The following is a 21,812-nucleotide window of genomic DNA, read 5'->3' as shown; positions in this document are numbered from 1 at the left end:
ATCTTTATATATAGTGCTTTTTACGGAGAAAAGGATATTTTTATGTAGTTATATACTAACCGGATCGCGAGGTTTTTCGGAAACGTTTCGCCATTGCCACGGATAACGCGGCAATCTCGGCGATTCTCCGCGGAAACCGTCGATCGCATTCGCTCAAAGGCTCCCGCCCCTAATAGGGTTGCAGGAGATCCTCGGGCCGAAGTGTCGGAGCGGTAAGCAACCCTCAAAGGACACGTGTACCGGGTTATTCGTTCCATGTAAACGTGCGCGGCGCCCGGAGCCGTGCGCACATCACCCGCCACCTTCTGCCCGGGTTACCCGATCTGCCCGACTTAACCTAATCTCGGGCTTAACGCATCTCTTGAAAGGGGAGTCCCTGCGCGGTACTGCGCGGCCGGCATATGCGCATGCGCCGCCATTAAAGCGACTTTCGAATCCTTAAGATACTTCCTCCCGAAGGATGGCTAAAAGGATGATCCCGATGAAAAATACAATATATTCTGGCATTTCATGAAAGGCCCAGAATATCGTGTATCATTTAACCAAAGATACGGGATATCATGGGGCATTTCACGAAAACATAGGATATAAGACATTTCCTGATTAGCCTGCGATTTTGAATTTTCTGTGCACATTTTGCACAATCTCATTGACCTTTCAACTCTCAATATCCATTCTTGTACATCTCTCTGTCCAATCTGACCTTAGGATTATTTTCAAAGACCCTTGACATCGACTTCGAGTCATCCGCCATTTTCAATTTTTTCCCATACTTAGCGCATAATTTACCAGAGATTTCCTGACAATTCTCAAGAGGTATTCCGGTAGATTTCGAGCTTCCTGAATAAAGGTCCAGTCCGCCATTTTGAATTCTCGGTACACTTCAACCATGAATTACCTTGGACGTCCACCTAGAATTGGATAGGGTGATCCGTTTATATCGGGCAAGACTGAAAAAGCCGATCTCCTCCGTCGGAAATAAACCCCGGATAAGACGTCGGCGTTATATTTCGAAGCTCTCCGCGGTAATCTAATCTCGGGTTCGGCGAATCCGTCGAAAAGAGGGAAGCCGGGAACTTTGTCCCGGGGACCTCGCGGACGATTCTATTAAACTCGGAAGTTTGAAGTAAGCGGTCAACAGTTTTGTTTGCCCCCGAGGCCGGCAAAGGAGGGCCTCGAGATGCCGGACGTGCCGTGGGGGGAAGGGGGGCAGACTCATTTTTCATAAGTTTGGAAAACATGGCGGCGGCGGTCGCGCGTAAATTTGAATTTCCACCCCCGCGGACGGGAAACGAGACCGACCGCAACGAGCAGCTGCGGCCCGGCCGAGAATTTCGAAAGGCTCTCTTCCTCCGCCTATATCTTGCCCCCCCCCCCCCCCCCAGCAAATATGTGGCTCCAGCTGCCGGACCGACGCCCGTTTCCTCCAAGGCGAACTTTACTCGGGTTTTTGACTCCTGGAGCCGCCGGAAGTTGATTAAGAGGGCCCCCCGCCGGGTCCGCGAACTTCCAGAAACGACCCCCGAGAAAAAATGGCGCCTCCCATTACTTCCGCTTTACATCGCGCAAATGGTCCACCCTTTCCCTTAAATGGCCCCCCCGAGGTGCGTCTCGGCGATGTCTCGAACTCCTGAAGAAGAGGTTATAGGTTAGGGCGCTCGAATGGTACATTTTGAGGTTAAGATCGGTCACCGGAAATGGATCGAGGACTTCTTAACGATCAATTCATCCTGGTAATCATACAGTGCGGGGCGACTATCATGAAACACCATCGTATATAATAAACAATTCATTTTGCAGAAAAAAAGAAATAGTATCGAGTGAAAGTTTCTCGACTTCGAGGGGGAAGTATAATGGTAATGTCGATTATGTATTTAATGTTCAATTTAGAAAAGAGAAGGGTGTCACGAAGGGTAGATCAATCAGGTGCCATTTTCATATCACCTTAAGGTTCCCCGATTTCTTATATTACCGGCTGAATTCCGCTCATTCTCCCCCGGGGGGTTCGCTCATTAGGCGATTTCTCCGCTCCTCTTTGACAAGCCCAGCAATTCTCATGGGGTTTAAACCAATCTCGGGGCGGTACACCTAACCTCTAGAAAGAGCTTCCGGGTCCTCTCAAACGGCATCGCGGAACAGCCTGCCGATTGTTACCCAAACATAATCAGCAAACTATTCAAGCCAAGACCCGAGTTCCGAGGCGACCCGGCACGCGCCTCCTCGAGTTGGGGAACTCTCCCCCAGGAGGCGGCCGATTGGTCGGAAACGAGGCGGCACGTCACCGAATAACGCGGCCGTTCCGTTCGATAATGCCGCAGCGACTTGTCGCGTCCCCCCAGCCCCATATTCGAGAGCCCATACCCCAGGTCGCATTCAGCAACCCCCAATCCACCCTCGCCGGTGCACATTCGTCATTGTTTTATCCGCGGCCGCGACCATACGGCGAGAGGGTACCGGGGGGTGGTCGGGGGGCCGGGAGGGGGGTTCTGTCGACTGTCAACCCCGCAATTCCCCAAAAGGGGTCGAGGCGACAAGACCCACGTAATCGAATCCAGCGTGCAGCTGGCTGAAAACAGAAATGGCCGGACAGGGAATATCGATTCGAAATCTGAAATAGCGTAACACGCCGCGCTCCGCAGACCCTCCAGGGGGTGGGGGGTGGGTGGGAGGCAGGGGCGGAGGGACGATAGCACACAATGCAGTCGCGGCAATCCCTCAACTTGTCACTTACCCCAACCCCCCGCGGCCCGATCCCGGTCCTCCGCCACCTTCACCACCCTCCGCCACCCCCAGGCCCACCCAACCCCCAAAACCCACCCCCCTCCCCCCGCTGCAAGCAACGGCGCTCTCTCTTACGTCCCGACGACGCTATCATTCCGTCATGGCGGTAGAGGGTCCTTTCATCCGCAAAGCCATTTCGCGGAACTCGCGAATCCCCACCCACCACCCACCACCCACCCCCCAATGGCGGCCCTTCCTCCCTTTCGACTGTCTTTGACGCTGCGGGACGTCGCAGAATCGCCTCAGGACCCCCCACGGGGCTCGTGGTATTGGGAGGCAGGAATTTTACACCCTTCTGACTTTTAACTATCTACCGATGCTGGGGTGAAACGTAAGTGATAAATGTGGGGTTGGCCTGGACTAAGGATCTCGTTAGGGTGGCGCGACAAGGGGACCCTATGAAGGGCGATAATGGCGGGGAGGAAGTTTGATGTATATCGGAGGTTCGCATGGGGATGCGTGATTGGGTGGTGGTCCCATAACGCTGTATCATCGACCGATTCCAGGGGGAAGGGGGCGATCGGACTTCTTCCCCGTTTCTTGCGATGGGGTCCGATTGGGGGAGTTTTACGAGAGCTGGATGTGTATGGATATATTTTCAGGGGATCTGACACTTATGGCGTCTTTGTGACCTGCCTGGATTCACTATCACCCTCATCTTACTCTTATCAGAAAATGTTCATATATAATTGGACCGATTGTCACACTTTACTGGTGTCTAGTTGGTCGGTCATTTGTGCCCATAATTATGAAAGTGGTCTAAGTCAAAATTGAAAAAAAAATGAATTTATCAGTTATTTCACGCCACATTGTTTCAAAATAAATTAATTCAATGTAATTTCGAAACCAAAAATATGACTTAGACCACTTTCATAATTATGGGCACATTTGTAGACGACGAAATGAAGTTTCGTTACCGCAGGGAGTGAATAGTTTAAAATTGTTCAACTTTATGAGGGAGATGTCGAAACGGTGGTTTTCGATAACGACGGTTTCGAATGTGCTCTCAATTTAATCCGTTCCTTCCGTTTGGAGGAATAGTATTTCTACTTGTAACCACATTAATTGAAACCGTAGCGCGATCCTCTCCTACTCGAAACATAATTACATGGAGATGATCTCTTATGCCATCACCGAGTCGCATCAACCCCGACGCGGAGACCACTTGCGGGGGTGGTTCGACCTCGAGGAGAGGTCGTCGATCTGGTAATTGAATCGAGGAGTCCGTATCGCGCGATAATTGAGAAGTAGTACAAACGTCGGCCGACGGTGCGGAATTTATACGAAGCAAATCCGCGCGTGACTCGGAGAGGCACCCCTTTCCTCCCTTTCCCTCCCGTTTTCTCCGAGTGTGTGTGCGCGCGCGTGCTCCAGGCGAAAGGTCAGGTTAATGAAGGCCGGAGAGAAATTCCCTATTGAAACGCTCCACGGGCTGGAATTCCGCGGAATTCCTGCTCGGCAGAGGCCAGGGAACCGACTCGACGCGAGGGCCGCCAGTAGTAATGGACTGGATAGGTCGGACTCAGCCAATGGACGCGTCCGACCTTCGTCTCCAGGGGATGTAAAAGACGCCCGGAAATTTAATCAATTGTCACATCTAAGCTTTCCAGATACTAATAATCACGAAAATATGTCGGTATACTATGTTAGTTCTGGTCTGTGCTAGGTAAAAAAAATTGTTCATTGAGGAATATATTTTTTTTAGTGTCGAAACGATCTTGGTAATTCCATTATCATGCATTGAAATTTCAGAATCGGTTCGTCCCCTTTTATTTTATTTCTCTTCGCCCTTAAGGCGATGTGAAAGGCGCTTGAAAATTTAATCTACGTCGGTAAAGAAGACCTGCGTAAGTAATATACCATCTCAAGCAGCTATTTCGTACCCCACATGCCGTTTCAGTGGAATGATTATAAAAAGGTGAACAATTTTCGACGAATCGGTACGTCTATTTTTGAAAAAAAATAATATATAAGTGCGTCCGCGATAATGGACCGTTCAAAGCCACCATTCGCATCATCTTGACTACCTCGGCTTCCGCTGCAAGAAATGCCGCCTTGGGGGTGACGCGAGACTCGGCCTAGGAGTTTACGAGGGAGTTTACGGGAATCCGTAATTCAGGGAAATTTAATATCCCGATCTTTTTCAATCCGCTCCGAAGGGGGTCGCGCAAATCGTGAGAGATCGAGCGGGGAGAGGGACTGCGCTCGATAACTGCTGTATAAATCCTCACGGGTCACAATGGCGAACCCGCGGGGGTGGATTTACGCGAGGCAGGTCCTTCCAGGGGTAAAGTCGCCCCCGGCGAAGGGCTAATGAAGGCGAGCGAGACGCCCCTGTGAATCGCGTAATTCTCGGTGTAATCCTTCGTGCTCGATTTTTGAAGTCCGATTTCTTTACACCCACGTACTTTAAACACTGTGAAAAAATCCGATCATAATGGCGCATTGAATGTGAAACTTGTAAATTTTCTTCAACTATAGTTTGACACTCCTTCACTTGGGCATGATTATTTTTGAATATAGATAGTAATTGACTGTAAAAAAATTAAAAACGTAGGTTTCACTTTTCGTTACGTTTTCGTTTCTTAACATACGAGTTCACATTCCCGCGGCGTAGGAAGTTCGACTTAAAAAATGCTGGAGCGTTACTTCTTCTATCTAAATTTTCCTCAGCGTGCGAATTACTAGAAAATGGGGGGTAGGAATATCCTGTGAGCTTATAAATGCTGGATTATAGGGCGCATAATTTTCTATCGAGCGACCCTCGTTCAACCCCCGAGGGAGGACCGACTCCACCGCCGTCTCGTTTGCCCTGGGGATTACAGTTCCGAAAACTGAATCCTATTTCGAGATTTCGACCAATTTCCCCCCTGGGACGAGGCAGGGGTTTCGCCCTGGCAGTAAAGTCAGCTTTATCCCGGGTTAACCCGTTCGAGTAAGAGCTCGCTCCGCTCTTTTTAACCCGGCCGGAAGTCGGTGGTTGCCCCGCGCCCTCGGTCACTGTCGGTACGTGACCGACCGAGGGGTGGCTGCGGCCTCGAATTAAAGAAAAACAATGGCCAAAGGTGGCTCGCCCCGTCGAAACGGGGAATCGAAAAATCGAAAAAACAACCTCGCCGAAATAACAAGTCCCGATAATGGCCGGTTCCTCGAGCCTTTGTTGAGAGGAAAACCAGATACCGGGTCAGCGAGCTCGGCCAGAAAAAGGTTAAGCCCGACACTTGGCCCGAAAAATCCCGAGGTGACGTATGGAAATCTAGACGGAAGTGACACCACCAAATTGGCACCTACGATTCCGCTAAAATAGCCCTTTATATCTATCTAAAGAGTGTCCCAAAATTCACGCAAGATTTAAATTTTGCGCTATTTGTGCGGTAAAGTGTTGCCAAGGAAATAAAAAAATGACAGCGTGACAGCTGACAGGTCAGGGTTATTAAAAATGGAGCGCTACGCGAAGGAACAACGGGTTTTCATTGTTGAGAAATATTTTTTAAGTAATGAAGGTTTGGCAGATATAGTTCGCAATTTTTTTTTGAAAATATATGGTCGGAATAGTGATTTAACTTCATCAACTGGGCACCATGGACACCAGGGACATCAATTCGGCACCATTGTCAAGAATTGGACATTTCGAGAAGCTCTCTACAGCCTGGAGGCCCTTTACCCGATATACTATTCCATACATAACTGTATGCTGTATACTTTATGAGTCAATAAAAAATTCACAATTTTTAATAATAAACCTGTGTTTTCTATCAAAATTACATCTTGCGTGAATTTTGGGACATCCTTCATTATTACGTATTAAGCGCGACCGTTTATACATAGATATCTGCAATTACGCTCGTTTATTATGGGATGATGGTGAAGTTCCGAAATATTTTTGGAATTGATCGCTGATTAAAATTAGCATTCCAATAAATTTAAAGGCTTTTAATAAACTCGAAAATGTTAATCTAATTACGCAGTCCCTGGGGAATATATTTTGGTAATTGATAAAATTGAAAAATACGTACGTTTCACGTAAACACATCGAGATTTCATTAGGAAACATTGCATAAAGGGGATTATTACCGTAGGAAACATATTGGAAATATTCTTAAATTCCGTAAAGACCAAATCAGCCGAAGGAAATATTATTCTGTCAAACGTAGAGGCCTGAATGAAAAAATTAATGAATGAAAAAATTCGTAAACTAAGGAATGCATGCATATAAGCGATACATATTGGGATTTCGAAGAGTATCAACAAAGCAAATGCTCTACTGGCACCGCACTTGATCATACGCATAAATTGGACTGAACGTGTCATTCATAAAAAACATGTTGTAAAGTTTACCGCATCAAATTTAAAATAAAAATTGTTCTTGAAAAGATTCGTAAGGTAAGGAATGCCTGCATATAAGCGATACATATTGGGATTTCGACGAGTACCAACAAAGCAAATGCTCTACTGTCACCGCACTTGATCATCCGCATAAATTGGACTGAACGTGTCATTCATAAAAAACATGTTGTAAAGTTTACCGCATCAAATTTAAAATAAAAATTGTTCTTGAAAAGAAAGGTAAGGAATGCCTGCATATAAGCGATACATATTGGATTTCGACGAGTACCAACAAAGCAAATGCTCTACTGGCACCGCACTTGATCATCCGCATAAGTTGGACTGAACGTGTCATTCATAAAAAACATGTTGTAAAGTTTACCGCATCAAATTTAAAATAAAAATTGTTGTCGAAAAAATTCCTAAGGTAAGGAATGCCTGCATATAAGCGATACATATTGGGATTTCGAAGAGTACCAACAAAGCAAATGCTCTACTGTCACCGCACTTGATCATCCGCATAAGTTGGACTGAACACTCAACTCATAACCTCTACTACATATGATATACAGGCGACAGCTATACTTCCAGACTGTCAAGGGTGTATTTAGCTGACTGCACCGACCAGGCTTTCACGGTATTACCAAATGAATGGCACGTGTGGTCGCGTTGATGTATCGGCCATCATGCTACTGCTGTTCAAGCGGTATTAGGCTTTCTGCCGTTTGATGCATGCGTCGGGATCGCGTATCTGGATTGAGATAGGTTGAGTGATGCGCTCGCAGATTCCGCACATCCCTTTTTAATGCACCGTGATACGGTGTCCTTGTAATTTTTCCCATGATTAATTACGGGGGCGGAGACGGCCCCGTTGTCTCCTGCTTGATATACGCGTCCTGATTGGTGCAAAGGAAAACCACCGGTGCACCTTGCAACACTCTCCACGTAAGAATTTGCATTCTTCTGATGTCCCGTACCGCATGAAAATTCTATGGGTGAGGTATGAATAAAGCAAGGGGCGCCACGGGGAAAGGGGGCCCTCGGAGAACTTGGTCTTCCGAGACACAGCTAAATATCGTATCCCACACTTTGAACCGAGACTTTCTGCCCAAATTGAATATCCCCCAATTTGAATAGAAAATGCCCCGGCGAGGAATTTCGCAAATTTCGAATCTCGCCGCTTCAGACGCTGTCTGGCCTCCCAGCTTCCCGTCTACGAGATTCTTTACGCCTCTGGTGTTAAAATAGAATACAGAAATGTAGAAACGAAGGGGAATTTTGGCGCTCCTGTGCCAACAAATTTAGAGGCAGTTTTGGATCTATTTATAACCAGGGAGCCGGCTCAAGTTTGTCTAATCTCGACGGTTCGATGATGTTCCGAACGAGATCAGATCTGACTTCTTTTCAGGGTTTAAAAAATCCTTTATCACGTCCCGACAATTCTAGCCACAAACGAGCATCTCTAATAAACTTGAACCAGATTAATCAGTCCTACTACAATACTAGATCAGGAGAAAGTTGAAGAATTACGTTTTTTTCAATAACATAAGCCATCAAAAGCATTACGTATCTCAGAAGCTCCGGATCGTCTATTCGGAGCCTGATTTCAGTTTACAAGGGTCGGTTCCCAAAATTTGTCCAAGTGGGTTAAATAAAGGAACGAAAATTCTCTAAATTTTACGGATCGATCTTCGATTCCAAGCCCTGAAGAAAGCCCTGAAAGCATCGTTTCGTGGGCGCCAAAGTTCTCGCCGCCTCTCTTTCGGGAAATTTGCAAGCAAATTGGGAATTCTGGGGAGAAGTCGCGAGGCACGCGCCGCCCGGGAACGCGCCCGGTGGGCTTCTCCAAACGAGCGGCTGACTCTGGCGGGTGGTGGGTGGTGGGTGGAGGCATACGGGGAACTTGGATGTGGGGAGACGTCGAGGGATGTCGAGGAACTGTGCGCGTACGGGAGTACTTTCGGATTTGGGAGACGCCGTCACACAGAGCGCGAAGCGTTGCCGCGTTAGGGTTAACATCTGGGGGTGGCGGTGGGCGGTGGGTGGTGGGTGGTGGGCGAAGGGTGGCGGGTGACTCGCCACATGAAGGGCCGAAAGAAGCGGAGGTTCGGCGGGAGGTCGAACCTTCGGCTTTCCTCAAAGGCGGAGAAAAGGTTCCGGACCTTCTGCTGACGTCACTGCCGATTCCTCGCGCAAAAGCACGCGCGGTGCCCATCCTGCAGTTTCGCTTTTTCCCCGGCCCTCCCCCGAGTTTATCCTTCTTTTCGCACACGCTGCACCCCCTCTCCCCCCTTCGAGTCGCCGTTGACATTTTTTCCTGTTTCCCTCTCGCCCTCCTTGGCTCCCTCTCGCTCCCTCCCGCGCGCTCCCGCTCGTCCTCTCCCTTTTCTTCTCGCCCTCGTATATTGATTATATAAGCGACCGAATATACTAGCTCGACTAAAAACATCCGACCACCCGTGACTACCTCTGCGGCCCCGCGCCACCTTCTCCCGGCTCTCGAGAATGTGTTTATTAACGAAACGAGTCTCGTTACGAGCAAGGAGCGACTCGCGACCTTCCCTCCCGACTATAGCCCCGCGGCTGACTGGACCCGGTCTCCCTCCCCTGGCGCGATAAAAAACCTCCCGGAAAATATCCTCGCATTTTCATCCACCTCCTCCCGGAGGAACCGCGAACTATTTATCAACGCTTCGTAAATAAAAACACTGTAGAAATTAAAAGTGTCAGGATCGCCGTGGTTCGGCCGGCCAGGCGTCTACCTTCTCTACTGGGCTCCGCCTGACCACGTCCGACTTATCCCACTTCTCTTCGTCCCCATTTTTAATATCCATCTCGATAGCCTCTTCAACGTGATCATCGTCGATGGGAATTACCTCTCATTCTTTACGCATCCCTTAATACGGAAATATCTCGCGACAATGGATCAGGGAAATCGTACCGAATCCTCGCAGGGGTTCCTTGGTTCCGGCTGACCACACAGGGCGCCCGGCCATCACCACTGACGGCTGTGACATATCCCTCGTCGCATCCCTGGATACATCCAGCGACACAGCCGGCTGCAACCCGCGATGCAGCTCTCGGTGCAACCCACGATGCACCGCCGTCCAATGGTTATGCGATCGCACACGCACGCGTGACCGCAATAACCGCATAACTAGGTGCGTGCGTGCGTGCCCGACCGCGTCCGTTCACGGATCCCTGGCCCATAAGAGGTTTAATGGACCTTCGGACTCGTAACACAAATGGACCTTCGCTCGTCCTGGACACAATCGGCGCCGTTGCGTCCCTGCGACTCGCAAAGCCGAACCTGGAGCCGGTTACGCACTCGACAGAGCCCTCGTAAACCTGCCATACAGGGCTCGATGCGAATATCCGCGGGGGGTCCTCGGGTGGACGCGTATCGAAATGGCGAGATGGAGATCGGGGAGGAAACAATTCGACAGGGAGGTCTTGCCTGGGCTCGTGACTCTTAAAGAAAAAATGGTAAGACACTTTTGACACTCTGGCACTAATTAGAGGAAATTCATATTAAACATTGCGAAGATATTGGTTAGGCTGGGAAAATTGTAATGAAAAACAATGCAACTGGGAGAGGAATTGCATCGAATTTAGTCATATAACCGGATAATGGACTTGGAACCGTTCCTACGGTGTAAAATTATTTAAATACTTAACTAAACCCCCAACTGCACGCAGGGGATATTTCTTTTCGGTTCCGATTAAGCGAGCATTTTTTTCCCTCCCGCAAAGTGCGTGGGTTAATTGCAACTAGGGCGGTGCAGGCCGCCTCCGGCTCCGTAATTAAGGTAATATCGGGACCGTAATAAACGAGTTAGGCCGGGCTGGCGATTTGTGACATTTTCGTCTCGGGTTTTTGCGGGGTATTAATAAAGCGGCGCAATTAAGAGCGGAGAGGTGCCACTTGTTAATTCGATACGCGGCGGTTAATGATTAATAATTATGGTCTCTTATCAGACGCTGGCTTGTCTCTCCCTCGTGCTTTGGTTTAATTCAGTTTAAGACACACAACATGACGAGGTTGCTTTCCGAAGGCTACACGGAAACGTAATTATTCAGCGGCAGGAGCGACGGTGACTTGGAGCGCGGGAGTATTTATACGAGGGAAATTCCCGCAAAAGGGAGATTTATGCCGATGCATTATTAGTCCGCGACTATGTATACACATGTATATACGTACGTACGTAAGGCATTTGAAACTCAGTGACCCCGTTAAAAGCAAATTAACGTTCTATTAACGTTCCCGCCAGTTCGGAGTCCGCCTCCATAGACGAACTAAACGTCCCCTTACATTGAGGCATTACACTGATTACCGCGGGCTGGCGTTCATCAAAGTACCATTTGCCAAAACCGAACGCGAGTACATCCTCAATGAGCAGGAATGACCTCAATTACGAATCTAGAGTGGCATGCCCAGATTAGTCGCATATTCTTAACGTGTCAATTTACGAGATCGCTGAGAAAATCCGAGGAAGAGGGAAGGAGTGCCTTGAGTCGCTAAATGTTTATGTCAAATAAGTTTGTCGACTGAACGTGAGAGTTTTTACTACAATACGAGTAATTAAGACGGGAAGGTGTTAACGAAGTCGGTCTCGTTTGAACGTCAAATATAATTAATAAATACTTAAGTCAATTTCTGTCGAAGTCCAGACGAATCGGTCTTGGGAAATTTCTAACAGACATTTTTAACAGTGCGTGTCACCGGAAATACGGGAATCGAAGAACGCGTCAGGGCGATAATGAGAATGCCGACAGCCTCCCCGACAGGACAGGAAATTGTCACCTCGAGGGAAGACTCGAGGGAGGACGAGAGGGTATTTTTACCCCCGGAAGAGAGGTTCCCGAATTCGGTATAAATTTGTATATATGCATGCAAGACAATCCAGAGGCACAAGGGTAGACAGTTCGGGGAACTCGAGTAGCACGCGGCCCATTTGGGGGAAGTGCGACTCGACTTCCGGGCGCGAGCGACGCCATGCATTTTCGAGATTCCGCCAGGGTGGCGGAATTTCGAGGGCGGGTTCACCGCCGGATCGGCGAGAAAGACGTCGACGGAGACGTCGCAAAAAGTCCCCGGGGTCCCGGGAAATCGAGAAAGCCAGAGGGGGAGGTCGCTCTTGAGGTCTCGAGACACCTCGGCCCCCCCGCGAAGCTCTTCCATGGCGACTTCCGATCCCCGTCCCCTCCACCTCGCCGAGTGCAGGCTCGATATATTCCAGGAGTCGTTCTCTCGCCCCAGGATATGGATATCCTGGACGGCGTTATTCAAGATGGCGGCCGCGGGGATATCGTTATTATTAATTCCCATCCGCGTGTCACCGCCGAGCCGGGGATAAGCTAAATAATCCATGGGGGTCGCGCAACCCCATGCCTTATGCATCCCCCGGTAAGCTCCCGACCAACTCTCCTGACCGAACAACTTCGACTCCGACGCTAAGTTCGTCGACCGAACGCCAACTTTTGTGGGAATCTTCCCGCGAGGATCGCATTACGACGGGCTTCCGGTTTTACGGCGCGACACCACCCCCTCCACCGCCACCCCTTCAAAGGGGGACGAGATCGAGGTTAACGACTAGTGAAGACATTTCCGAATTACTCCGAAGTAGTGTTCGCATTAATTGGCCTCGATCGAGAACTCTCGTTAACTCCTGAGATCTGAAATAATCGATATTATTTCATTTTCATTACTCTAAAGAAAAACTCTCTCTAACATTTTATCATTAGGAATTATTTATGGGGTGACCTGACATATTAATAGTCACGAACGTCATTGACTAAGGTGTTAGGTTCGATCGAAATATCAACTTTTGAGAGAATCTTCCCGTCAGAGTCGCATTACGACGGGCTTCCGGTTTTACGACACGACGCCACCCCCTCCCCCATTTCGAACCCCTTAAAAAGGGGGCGAGATCGAAGTTAACGACTAGCGGAGACATTTCCGAATTACTCCGAAGTAATCTCCGCGTTAATTGGCTTGGATCAAAAACTCTCGTTAATCCCTGAGATCTGAAATATTAGCTATTATTAAATTTCAATAATTCTAAAGAAGAATTCCCCCCTAAAGAGACGTATTGAGTCGTCCCATAAATAATTCGACTTTTTCATATTTGGACCAATACCGACAATTTTAACGCTATAGTAAACTATTATCGAATAATATTAGATTATGTTATTAACCCTATTACATTATGAATTTCAACAAATTTATTATTAACAAGTGTCTTTCGTTTGGGGTAAGTCAGTTTCAAAAAGTGACACGGTTAAACAGATACTCCTGAACGCTGCCTTGGGTGGTGGGTCTCTTTTCGTTTTCTCTTTGAGCGGGTCCCGCCGTTTCCTCCCCTCGGAAGCACGAGGCCATCCGCGACTCTCGATATTCCCGCTTTATGCATCGCTCGGCGGACCCCCCGCGGCGACACTTCCGGCCGAAGAACTCCGCCCGAACGCCAAGTTCGCGTTCGACTAGGGAACTTTCTTAAACCGCCCCCCGAGAATCGACCGGCCCGCCGGAGCCACCCCCAGAGGGGCTGGGGTAATGGGGGAGGAGGCGGCCGCCGCGCGTTTTCCGCGTTGCCGCAAAAGGATTTCGCGCTCCCGCCGCGCAATTAGGCGGCCAATTTTCGCCGGCGGCCAATTAGCGGTCGGCTTTGCAATCAACCAAGGGACGCTTGCGATTTGCGGCCAGGGATTGGCGCGAATGCGGACGGGATGAATATGCTTTTTCGGACGCGAGCCTAATGGGGATTTCATCGTGGGGGGGGTTGACCCTTGGTCATCTGAAAAACGCCTTTAAAAAAGGTCCGCTCTTGACATTCGGTGAAAATACATTCCCCGAAAAGAGTTAACTATACTTTACAGATCTCAGAGGGAAGGGATTCTATGGGCAATTTTAATTTATGCCATCTAGGGGTGGAGACGGGAGGACGTCGCGGTGTGGGAGGCTTTGAATCGAGGGGAAAAATGAAAATTCAGGGAATTTAAGGGGTGGACCTAAATGCGGAGAGTCGTCTGAAAGGGCTCGGAAAAACCCGGCATTATTTTCGGCTTGACCGGGGATGTGAAAGGGGACTGATTTCATGGGATATTCTCTCGGTTGGTTTCCAAGACAGGCTTAAAATCCGCTCGGAAATCTGACAGGGATCCACGCATGTCCAAGCCTTTTGTCCTGGGTTCTATGGGGCACGGGGCGCGTAACGAGGGTGGGCCTCCGCGCGGAAGAGGGTAGAAGTCGCATGGGGTGGTTTGGAACACAAGGAGGCCACTGACAAGTAGGACGGGTCGAGGGGGAACTCGGATGGACGGATGGACGAATGGACTGCGCGATTAGGCGAAAACGGGAAGGGACGTTAGCATACTACTCCACCGGACGCGCCTCACGGGGGGTGCGTCCCGTAAGGGTTGGAGACCCTTCGTCTTCGCTTGCCCCGTGGGAAGGGCGAGCGAGGGCGAAAGGACTCGTTCCGTTCGTCGTTTCCCTTCTTCCGCCCTAAAAAATCCATACTCTCCCCCCCTTCCTTAATAACCCCTTATTCTGAAATCGCGCTAAAAAGTATATACTCTCCATATCCCCTGCCCTTAAGAAATTCCGCCATTCTAAAATCATGATAAAAATTCATAATGTACATTTCGGCCCTTGAGACTCCCTTATTATAAAATCGCGGGAAAATCCATACTTTCACCCCCTTAACCCTTTGCGCTATAATGACGAGGTAGACTCATTCGGTTAGAATGTGTTCATAATTAATTCGAAGCGCGAGCGGTTAAGAGTCCCTTATTCTAAAATCGTACTAAATAAGCCTCTAATCGGCCTCCTATGAAATCCCGACCAGACTCCCTTAATTTCCAAGCCTCTCGATTTTTCGCCAACGTCGCGAGGGGGAAACACGGCGGAGAAAAAGGAGAGAAAAATGGGGGAGCCGAGCACGTTTCGGCTTTCGGATGGAGTGCTCGTTCTTAATTAGCGACGAGCTCGGCTCTCGTTTCTCACGATCGATCCCGGCTCGTTCCCCTGTCGGGTTTTTCGGGGATTCAATTTGTGTCGAGAGAAAATTGGAAGAAGTCGCGCGACCTGCCGCGCAGCTGGGGTAGGTCAGGGACCGGAAGTCGCCCTTAAGCGCAGACCCCGCGAGACGAGAGTCGAACTCATTCTCGAGCTTCATTTCGAGCAAGACTCGTTACCCGATTGCAATTAGCGAGTCGAGCTTCGGTATCGACCCCTGTCTCGCGAACCCTCGTGGCGATGAAAACCCGACCCCCTTTTTCGCGCGACCAGATAAAACTGACAACACGTGTGAGACCTCGTATCTCGAGAGAGCAGAAACGTCAAATAATTACACCCCGTATCCCCGCTGACATTAATTACCTCATTATTAATTACTCGGGATTGAAATCGACATATTTATGCACGCAAAGAAGTCGCTACCCGGGAAATTGATAACCGGGCCAAGGGGTATCGATTTAAAACCACCCCTTGCGGAGTCCACAAACGGTTCGGTCGTTTCGTTCCTTTCCTTATCATCCGTCAGACATCCTTACGCAATTACCCTCGTAATTAATTAGCGGAGCGTCGACCCATATCGACTTGCCACGGACGTTGACTCCGGGGTGAAAGACACATTTTCACATAACCTCCAAAAATCGATGGCTGATGAATATAGACATTTTTCCACGTATCTTGAGCAATTATCATCGCCGTGAGACTGGACCAGAAAAGGAGGAGCCACTAAGCATTTTGATTCAGAATTGAAGAACACATTCAAGTCTAATATGTATAATTAATGAATATTGAAACTATTCCATGTGTATGTGTAACTAGTATTACAGGAAGGCGAAGGCCCTGAGCACTTTAACTTCCGGTTGAAAGTCCCATTCTTCAAGCTCACCTAACCTACACAAGTCCATAATTCACCAATATACAAACCATTCCATGTAATAAGCGCAATTAGTATCTTGGTAGGGGAAATTACCGAAAGAAGGAGCTCCGGCCTCGGCAGTTTGACAATGCAAAGAGTCCGGGGTAAGAAAAATGGCCGCGCCGGTGGGGGTGGATGGGCGTCCAAAGTGGGTCGCCAAGTGGACGGAAAATGGGACGTAATCCCCGGGAAAAGTAATCCCGGTGTAAATAACTCGACGGAAAATCTGCCGGGAGCGACGGGAACTTCGCGCCTGGGGCTTCCGGTTGGAAACAGTGCGCGGAAAATCTTAAACACTCCTGCGAGCCGTTTCCTGCCGGCGCGGGGAGAGAGTTCCACTTGTTGAGCGGGTTTCGAGTGGTGGAACCGTCGCATTCAACGTGCGTCGACATCAAGACCCCCCGGGATGACTTTTCCCGATAAAGAGAAGCGCATTACCCTCGTATGGTCCCTCGACACGGCTTCAGAGAGGGGCGGCCCAGCCCGACCTTGCGCCACTTCCGTTCGCGTTTTCGCGCCTGTTTGCGGATTAGTGGTCCACCATGGGATGAGAATTTCGATGCGACAACTTTGGAAGGCCTTAAGCCGATTTGCCGGCCAACTCTCGACCCTGGCCAGGATTCCGCAGGTCGCGTTTGCTCGCCCCCCTGGGACCATTTCCCAAAACACGTCAGACAATTAAGGCAACCTGCTTAACGTGATACAAAAAAGGATTAAATTCAGTGAAAACTCACTTTTCCTTCGCACTGTAAACAATAAATTCAATCATGAGTTCAAGAGAACTCCGGGTGTGACATTTTTTAAACGGCTGATTACTAAGATACGGAATAAGATTATTATTGTTATTGTAATTTAATAGGAGCGAAAAAATTAAATTCCGTAAGGACTGATATCGAGCGTCAAGATTCGATTTTTATCACTTGCAGGCTAAGTACTAAATGTTTCACGAAACTTAAGTAATGAAATTCAAACGTATGATATACGCAATTAGTTAATGAAAATTTATTAGGAATTTCCTCTCCTTCCTTATAACGATATATGAAGAATTTTTACCGGAGATTGTTAATCAAAGTTTAATTAGAGCCGGTTAGAATGGGATTCCATAACGTCTGGAAATAAACGGAGGGCTATTTTTAATTTTCAAGTTAATTAAGAAACGTATATTGACGCGGTTTAAGTGACGTGGAAGTTAGCCGTTTAGCTTAATTCAAATGTGTGTTAAACTCAGTTTGTTAATGAAAATTTAATAGGAGCCGGTCCAAATGAAATTCCTCAGGGTCGTCGGGAAGTAGACGAAGACCTGATATTTTTCAGAGGTTCTGTAAAATCCTCCTCTTCCGGTAATTCCGCGATTCGCGAGACGCGAAGGAGATGAACTTGGAGAGCCTCGAGAGTTCTCCGGGTGGACCTGCGTAGGTAATTGAATTATCCGTGAAATATGCGCGAAGGCGAAGCTTTTCCTTTTCGAAAGAAAGGGGAGATCCGAGTGGAGGATTTTTCCAGGCCCGCGTGGGTGTTCTCAAATTTAGCGAAATGTGATTAGCCCTTTTTAGCAGAGCGGCGGGAGTACGCACGTGTCGCGGAATTAGCAAATAAAATCCGCTGATTAACGGCGCGAGGGAATTACCGAGGAAAAGTAGCGAAAAATAAAAAACCGCGGTCCAGAGCGAATCCCCCGCGGTATTTTTCACTTTTTTTTTTCTCTCTCTCCCTCTCTCTTTACCCCTATTTTTTATTCCGCGATATCCCCGAATGGCCGGGTAATCGGATTATCGCGAAATATCCCCGTCCCGCTTTCGCGAAATAGAAAACCCCCCTTAATGTGATCAACTTAAAAAGAAGGGGGAATCGAATAATCTCATTGAACGGATCTTCCAGAGGGCATGGTCTCGTAAAGGAGGAAACCCGGAGGCAAAAGTGCCCCTGACCCTTGGACAAGGGTCGGAGCTTTCTCAAAGAAGATGCTCGATCCGAACGCCGTCTGGCATTCGAGAAGCTCCCGAAAGCCTCGAAGAGGGTCGATCGGAAGTCGGGGATTCGCTAACGAGCCTAAGAGAGCGATTGATCTCTGACGGCAAGCCTGTGCAATTAACCATAAAAATAACGAGATTTCGGGGGCCAAACCGCGGATTTCGGGAGGAGGGTCTCGGCTAAGTGGAAATCCATTCCGAGGAACCCCAAAACTGCCGCAAGAAACTATAGGAATTACCGAAAATTGAAAGGAAAGATAAACACTAGGAGCGACCGGACCAAACCGCGAATTTAAGGGCGAGAATTCTGACCCTAAATGGCTAATTGGGAATCCATGCTAAGGAACTCCATATCAGTTGTGTTGCAACAAGGTATATAGGTATTGCTGACCAGGAACACTCATGGAGGAATAAAAATTTCAAGCGACCACATACAGATTGGTCCAAACCGGGAATTTCAAAGTAGGGGTCCTAACACTAGATTCCTAATTGGGATTCCATGCTGAGTAATTAGAGTAATTAGAATTTCATGACAAGGAACCCCGAAATCCATTTTCTTGTACCAATTACTAACCGGGAACTCTGAGTGGAAGAAATTCAAACTGGGAAGACACATGTAAGGGACTAATACCAGCCCTGAAGAGTGCTCCAGAAGGCACAGGACGAAGAACTGGACACGCGAGAAAATGAAGAATTAATTCCAGGCCGGTGAAAAGGGGGTTGGAAGTTGAAAAGGAGTAGAAGAGGGTGGTGGACCTAGCCGGAGAACGCGGTCTACGCCCGGGGGTGGCTCTCGTCAGATTTGTCTCATTAGAGTGCGCATTGTGCTCCTTAGGGCTGGTTTACGCTCTCATTACCGAGTTCTTTCGAATCCAACGGGTCCCGATGCCAGGGGCCTCAATTACCGCCAGAAACGTCTGCACCTTGTCGGCTGCTACCGACCTCGGCATTCTCTTCGGGCACGCTACTTCCAGTGGCGTCCTCCACCTTTTCCCCAGGGGGTGGGGACTAATCATCCCCCAATGCGACGTTTGCGCGCGACAAACGAGGGATGGAGATATGTAAATAGACCGGTGGCGACGCTCCGGAAATGAAAGAAGCGCGGATCCCGTCCCGGGCTCGATTCCTCCAGGGTGAGAGGCTGTTGGCCACTTCAGCAATTCCGCTCGAAATTGGAACAATGCGGATTATTTCCGCGCCGAGTGCCGTCGTCTCTAAGTAGCGCGATGCGCGGATTGTTCCACCGAGAAGTCCTTTTATTAGCCATCCTTCCTTCTTCAGGGTGGCTTCGCTGGTTCTCCAGAAAAGGACCGGCGAGGCGAGCTTCTTCGGCTTCTTCAGCGATCGTTGCCCTTATCGGGATCTGCTCCGAGATTCACTGACACTTCTAGCCATAATCCTTCCTCCTCTTCCAGATTCACAGTTCGAGGGGTACCTAAAATCCGTGAACAAAATTACTCAAATTATTCCAGGACCGCTCAATAAATTGCTGATCAGCCAGATCTAGGAGGTATACTTTAATTCTCTCTGTCGACACCTGCATTATTACGAACTAATAAATTAATATATCCACCCTGTATTCTAATTCCGTGCGACCTTTTCCGTTGCAGCGAGTTCCCCGGAGCCGAGGCAGTGCCCTTACCTAGGGAAGTTCACCGTCACGGGGATGAACAAGAACCAGAGGAGCAGCCGCGACAACCGGCGCGGCCCCGAATTGGGTCGCAAGGAGAAGGAAAAGGTCCGACACGCCCAAGAGAGGTCGGAGGAGAGACACAACCGGAAACTGGAATTCGAGGTCGACAATCGGAGGATAAACAGCGACTACCTAACCAGAGAGCACCGTGGCAGAAAAACGCGATCCAGCCGAAACGGCAGAAACCACCGCGAATATAAAGCCGACAGGTTGGAGAACGACGTTGAGGTGGAGGTCGAGGTCGACCACGAAATCCGCAAATCAAGGTCCCGGAGAGTAAGGTCCTTGCCAGAGAGCTCAAACTCTCAAAAATCGAATCTGAAGCATCCTGCACTGAAAAATGATATCGAGGTCGGTCGAAAGGGCCGAAAGTCGAGGTCCAGAAGAATAAGGTCCCTCCAGGAGAACCTGAAGACCCCAGAGATAAGCTTCAAGAACCGATCCCTAGAGGACGAAGTCGAGGCCGAAGTCAGCGACACGCACGAGAACCACGGGTCGAGGTCCAGGAGGATAAGGGCCCTTGAGGTCGACCTTAAAGGATCCAACCTTGAAGTTGAGAACGAGTTAAAGGGCCTGCAGAGGATAGAGTCTTCGGGACCTCGACCTCTCGATGGCGGCGAAGGATCGGACGTGGACTCGACGTCGAGCGAGGTCAGGCAGAGAAGAAGTCCCAGGATGGAGGATTTCCAGCTGGACAAGGACGACCTCGCCCAGCTTAGGCAACTCTGGCCGTCCTGGATCGGCGAGGAGGGTTCTGGGAACGTCCTCCAGGTGCAGGCCGATTATTTCGGGGATTACGACGTCGACGTGCCCACGAAGAGGTCCTCGCCCGAGGGAGCCTTTGTCACGTATCGGGATCTCCTACGGATGAGGAGGGACCTCGAGGACGAGGCCGAGGATTACCTCGAGCGTCGGGAAAAACGGGAGGAGGAGGACTCGCGGTGCTCCAGTGACGTCACGACCTTAATCGTGGGCTGCTCCACGGCGGACAGGATGGAGCTGCAGAGCGACTGCGTCGACGATGACACTGTCACAGGTATTCATTTCACGGGGATTAAGGGGGTCCTTGATGCACCGGCTACCAAGAGCTTAGAAACTGCCTGGAAGAAAAATGCAAGGGCTTATATATATCAGGAGATCCTTAAGGGGATGTAAAAGCGGCTCTGAAGAATCATGAAACTTTTCTCCGAGCTGGATGTACCGAATCATTTTAAACTTTACGACCCGAAAATAGAGGCTATAAGGAAGGTCCCGACGACCATGAAATTTCATTTTTTATAAGACATATTTTAAATGTCAATAAACAAGTTTAAGAAAAAATTCATGGGTGTTAGGACCTTCCTTATAGCCTCCATATTCACATTGTAAAGTTTGAATCAATTTCTCCTCCTCGGAGAAAAGTTTCGCGAACGAAACCCCTCAGATGCGACTTTCACATAGCCTTAAGATGACCTGAAGGGAAGATCCAAGGGGCGACCACATCACATCACTTTAAGGTGTCCTTATTGCCTGTTCCAGCCTACTCCTGCCACGGTAGATGGTTCGACGCCGAGGGCACCCAGTTCGTGATCGCGACTCCGCTGGCCAGGAGAAGTTCCTGGTCGAACGAGAACAACCGGCCGCAGCCCTTCAGGAACAGCAGGAGATTGTGCTTCATGTATAGGGAGAGCGGGGGCGTCGTCAGCCTCACTGCCAGCCCCATAGCCTGCCAGAGGGGCATTCCTCCACCCCCGCCGATGTTGGCCTTCAATGCGACCAGTATCGGTAAGGTCCTCTTCGAGTCCTCCAGAGCAAACCTCTCGACGACTGTGCTTGACGGTTCGCTTCCGGGATTTTCTGCCTCTCTTTCCCCTCAACCTGGAAAAGGAGTAAAGCCGAAGCCGCGAAAAATTCCATCCCAGGCCACCCTGCAGCATCTCTATGGGTCCAGGGGCGACGACGACTCGCTCGGGCGTTGACGGCTCTTCGGGGTCTCTTCAGGGTCGGCGACCGGTAACCGCGTCTCCTTCTGTTCCAGGCCAGTGCATGGAGGAGAACGGCGCCGGCGGTCCTGCTGCATCCTGCACCCTGGTGCTGCTCTTCGCCATCTCGGTCGCCATCTTCAGGTGA

At 49.3% G+C, this 21,812-nt stretch overlaps 1 protein-coding gene across 1 annotated transcript in view; it reads left to right on the top strand.

The window, feature by feature from the left end:
* LOC105703980 overlaps window positions 1–21,812 on the top strand; it is an 85,855-nt gene extending 64,043 nt beyond the window's left edge. Inside the window, exons 8-10 of the mRNA XM_023432438.1 lie at window positions 19,621–20,739; window positions 21,222–21,467; window positions 21,721–21,812. Coding sequence (XP_023288206.1) covers window positions 19,621–20,739; window positions 21,222–21,467; window positions 21,721–21,812 — 1,457 coding nt within the window. The remainder of the gene's footprint in view (window positions 1–19,620; window positions 20,740–21,221; window positions 21,468–21,720) is intronic.

The sequence above is a fragment of the Orussus abietinus genome, unplaced genomic scaffold (genome assembly GCF_000612105.2).
Source record: "Orussus abietinus isolate OABI.00-Male unplaced genomic scaffold, Oabi_2.0 scaffold7, whole genome shotgun sequence".
In the NCBI taxonomy this organism is placed as follows: domain Eukaryota; kingdom Metazoa; phylum Arthropoda; class Insecta; order Hymenoptera; family Orussidae; genus Orussus; species Orussus abietinus.
This window is presented reverse-complemented; position numbering and strand designations above follow the sequence as displayed.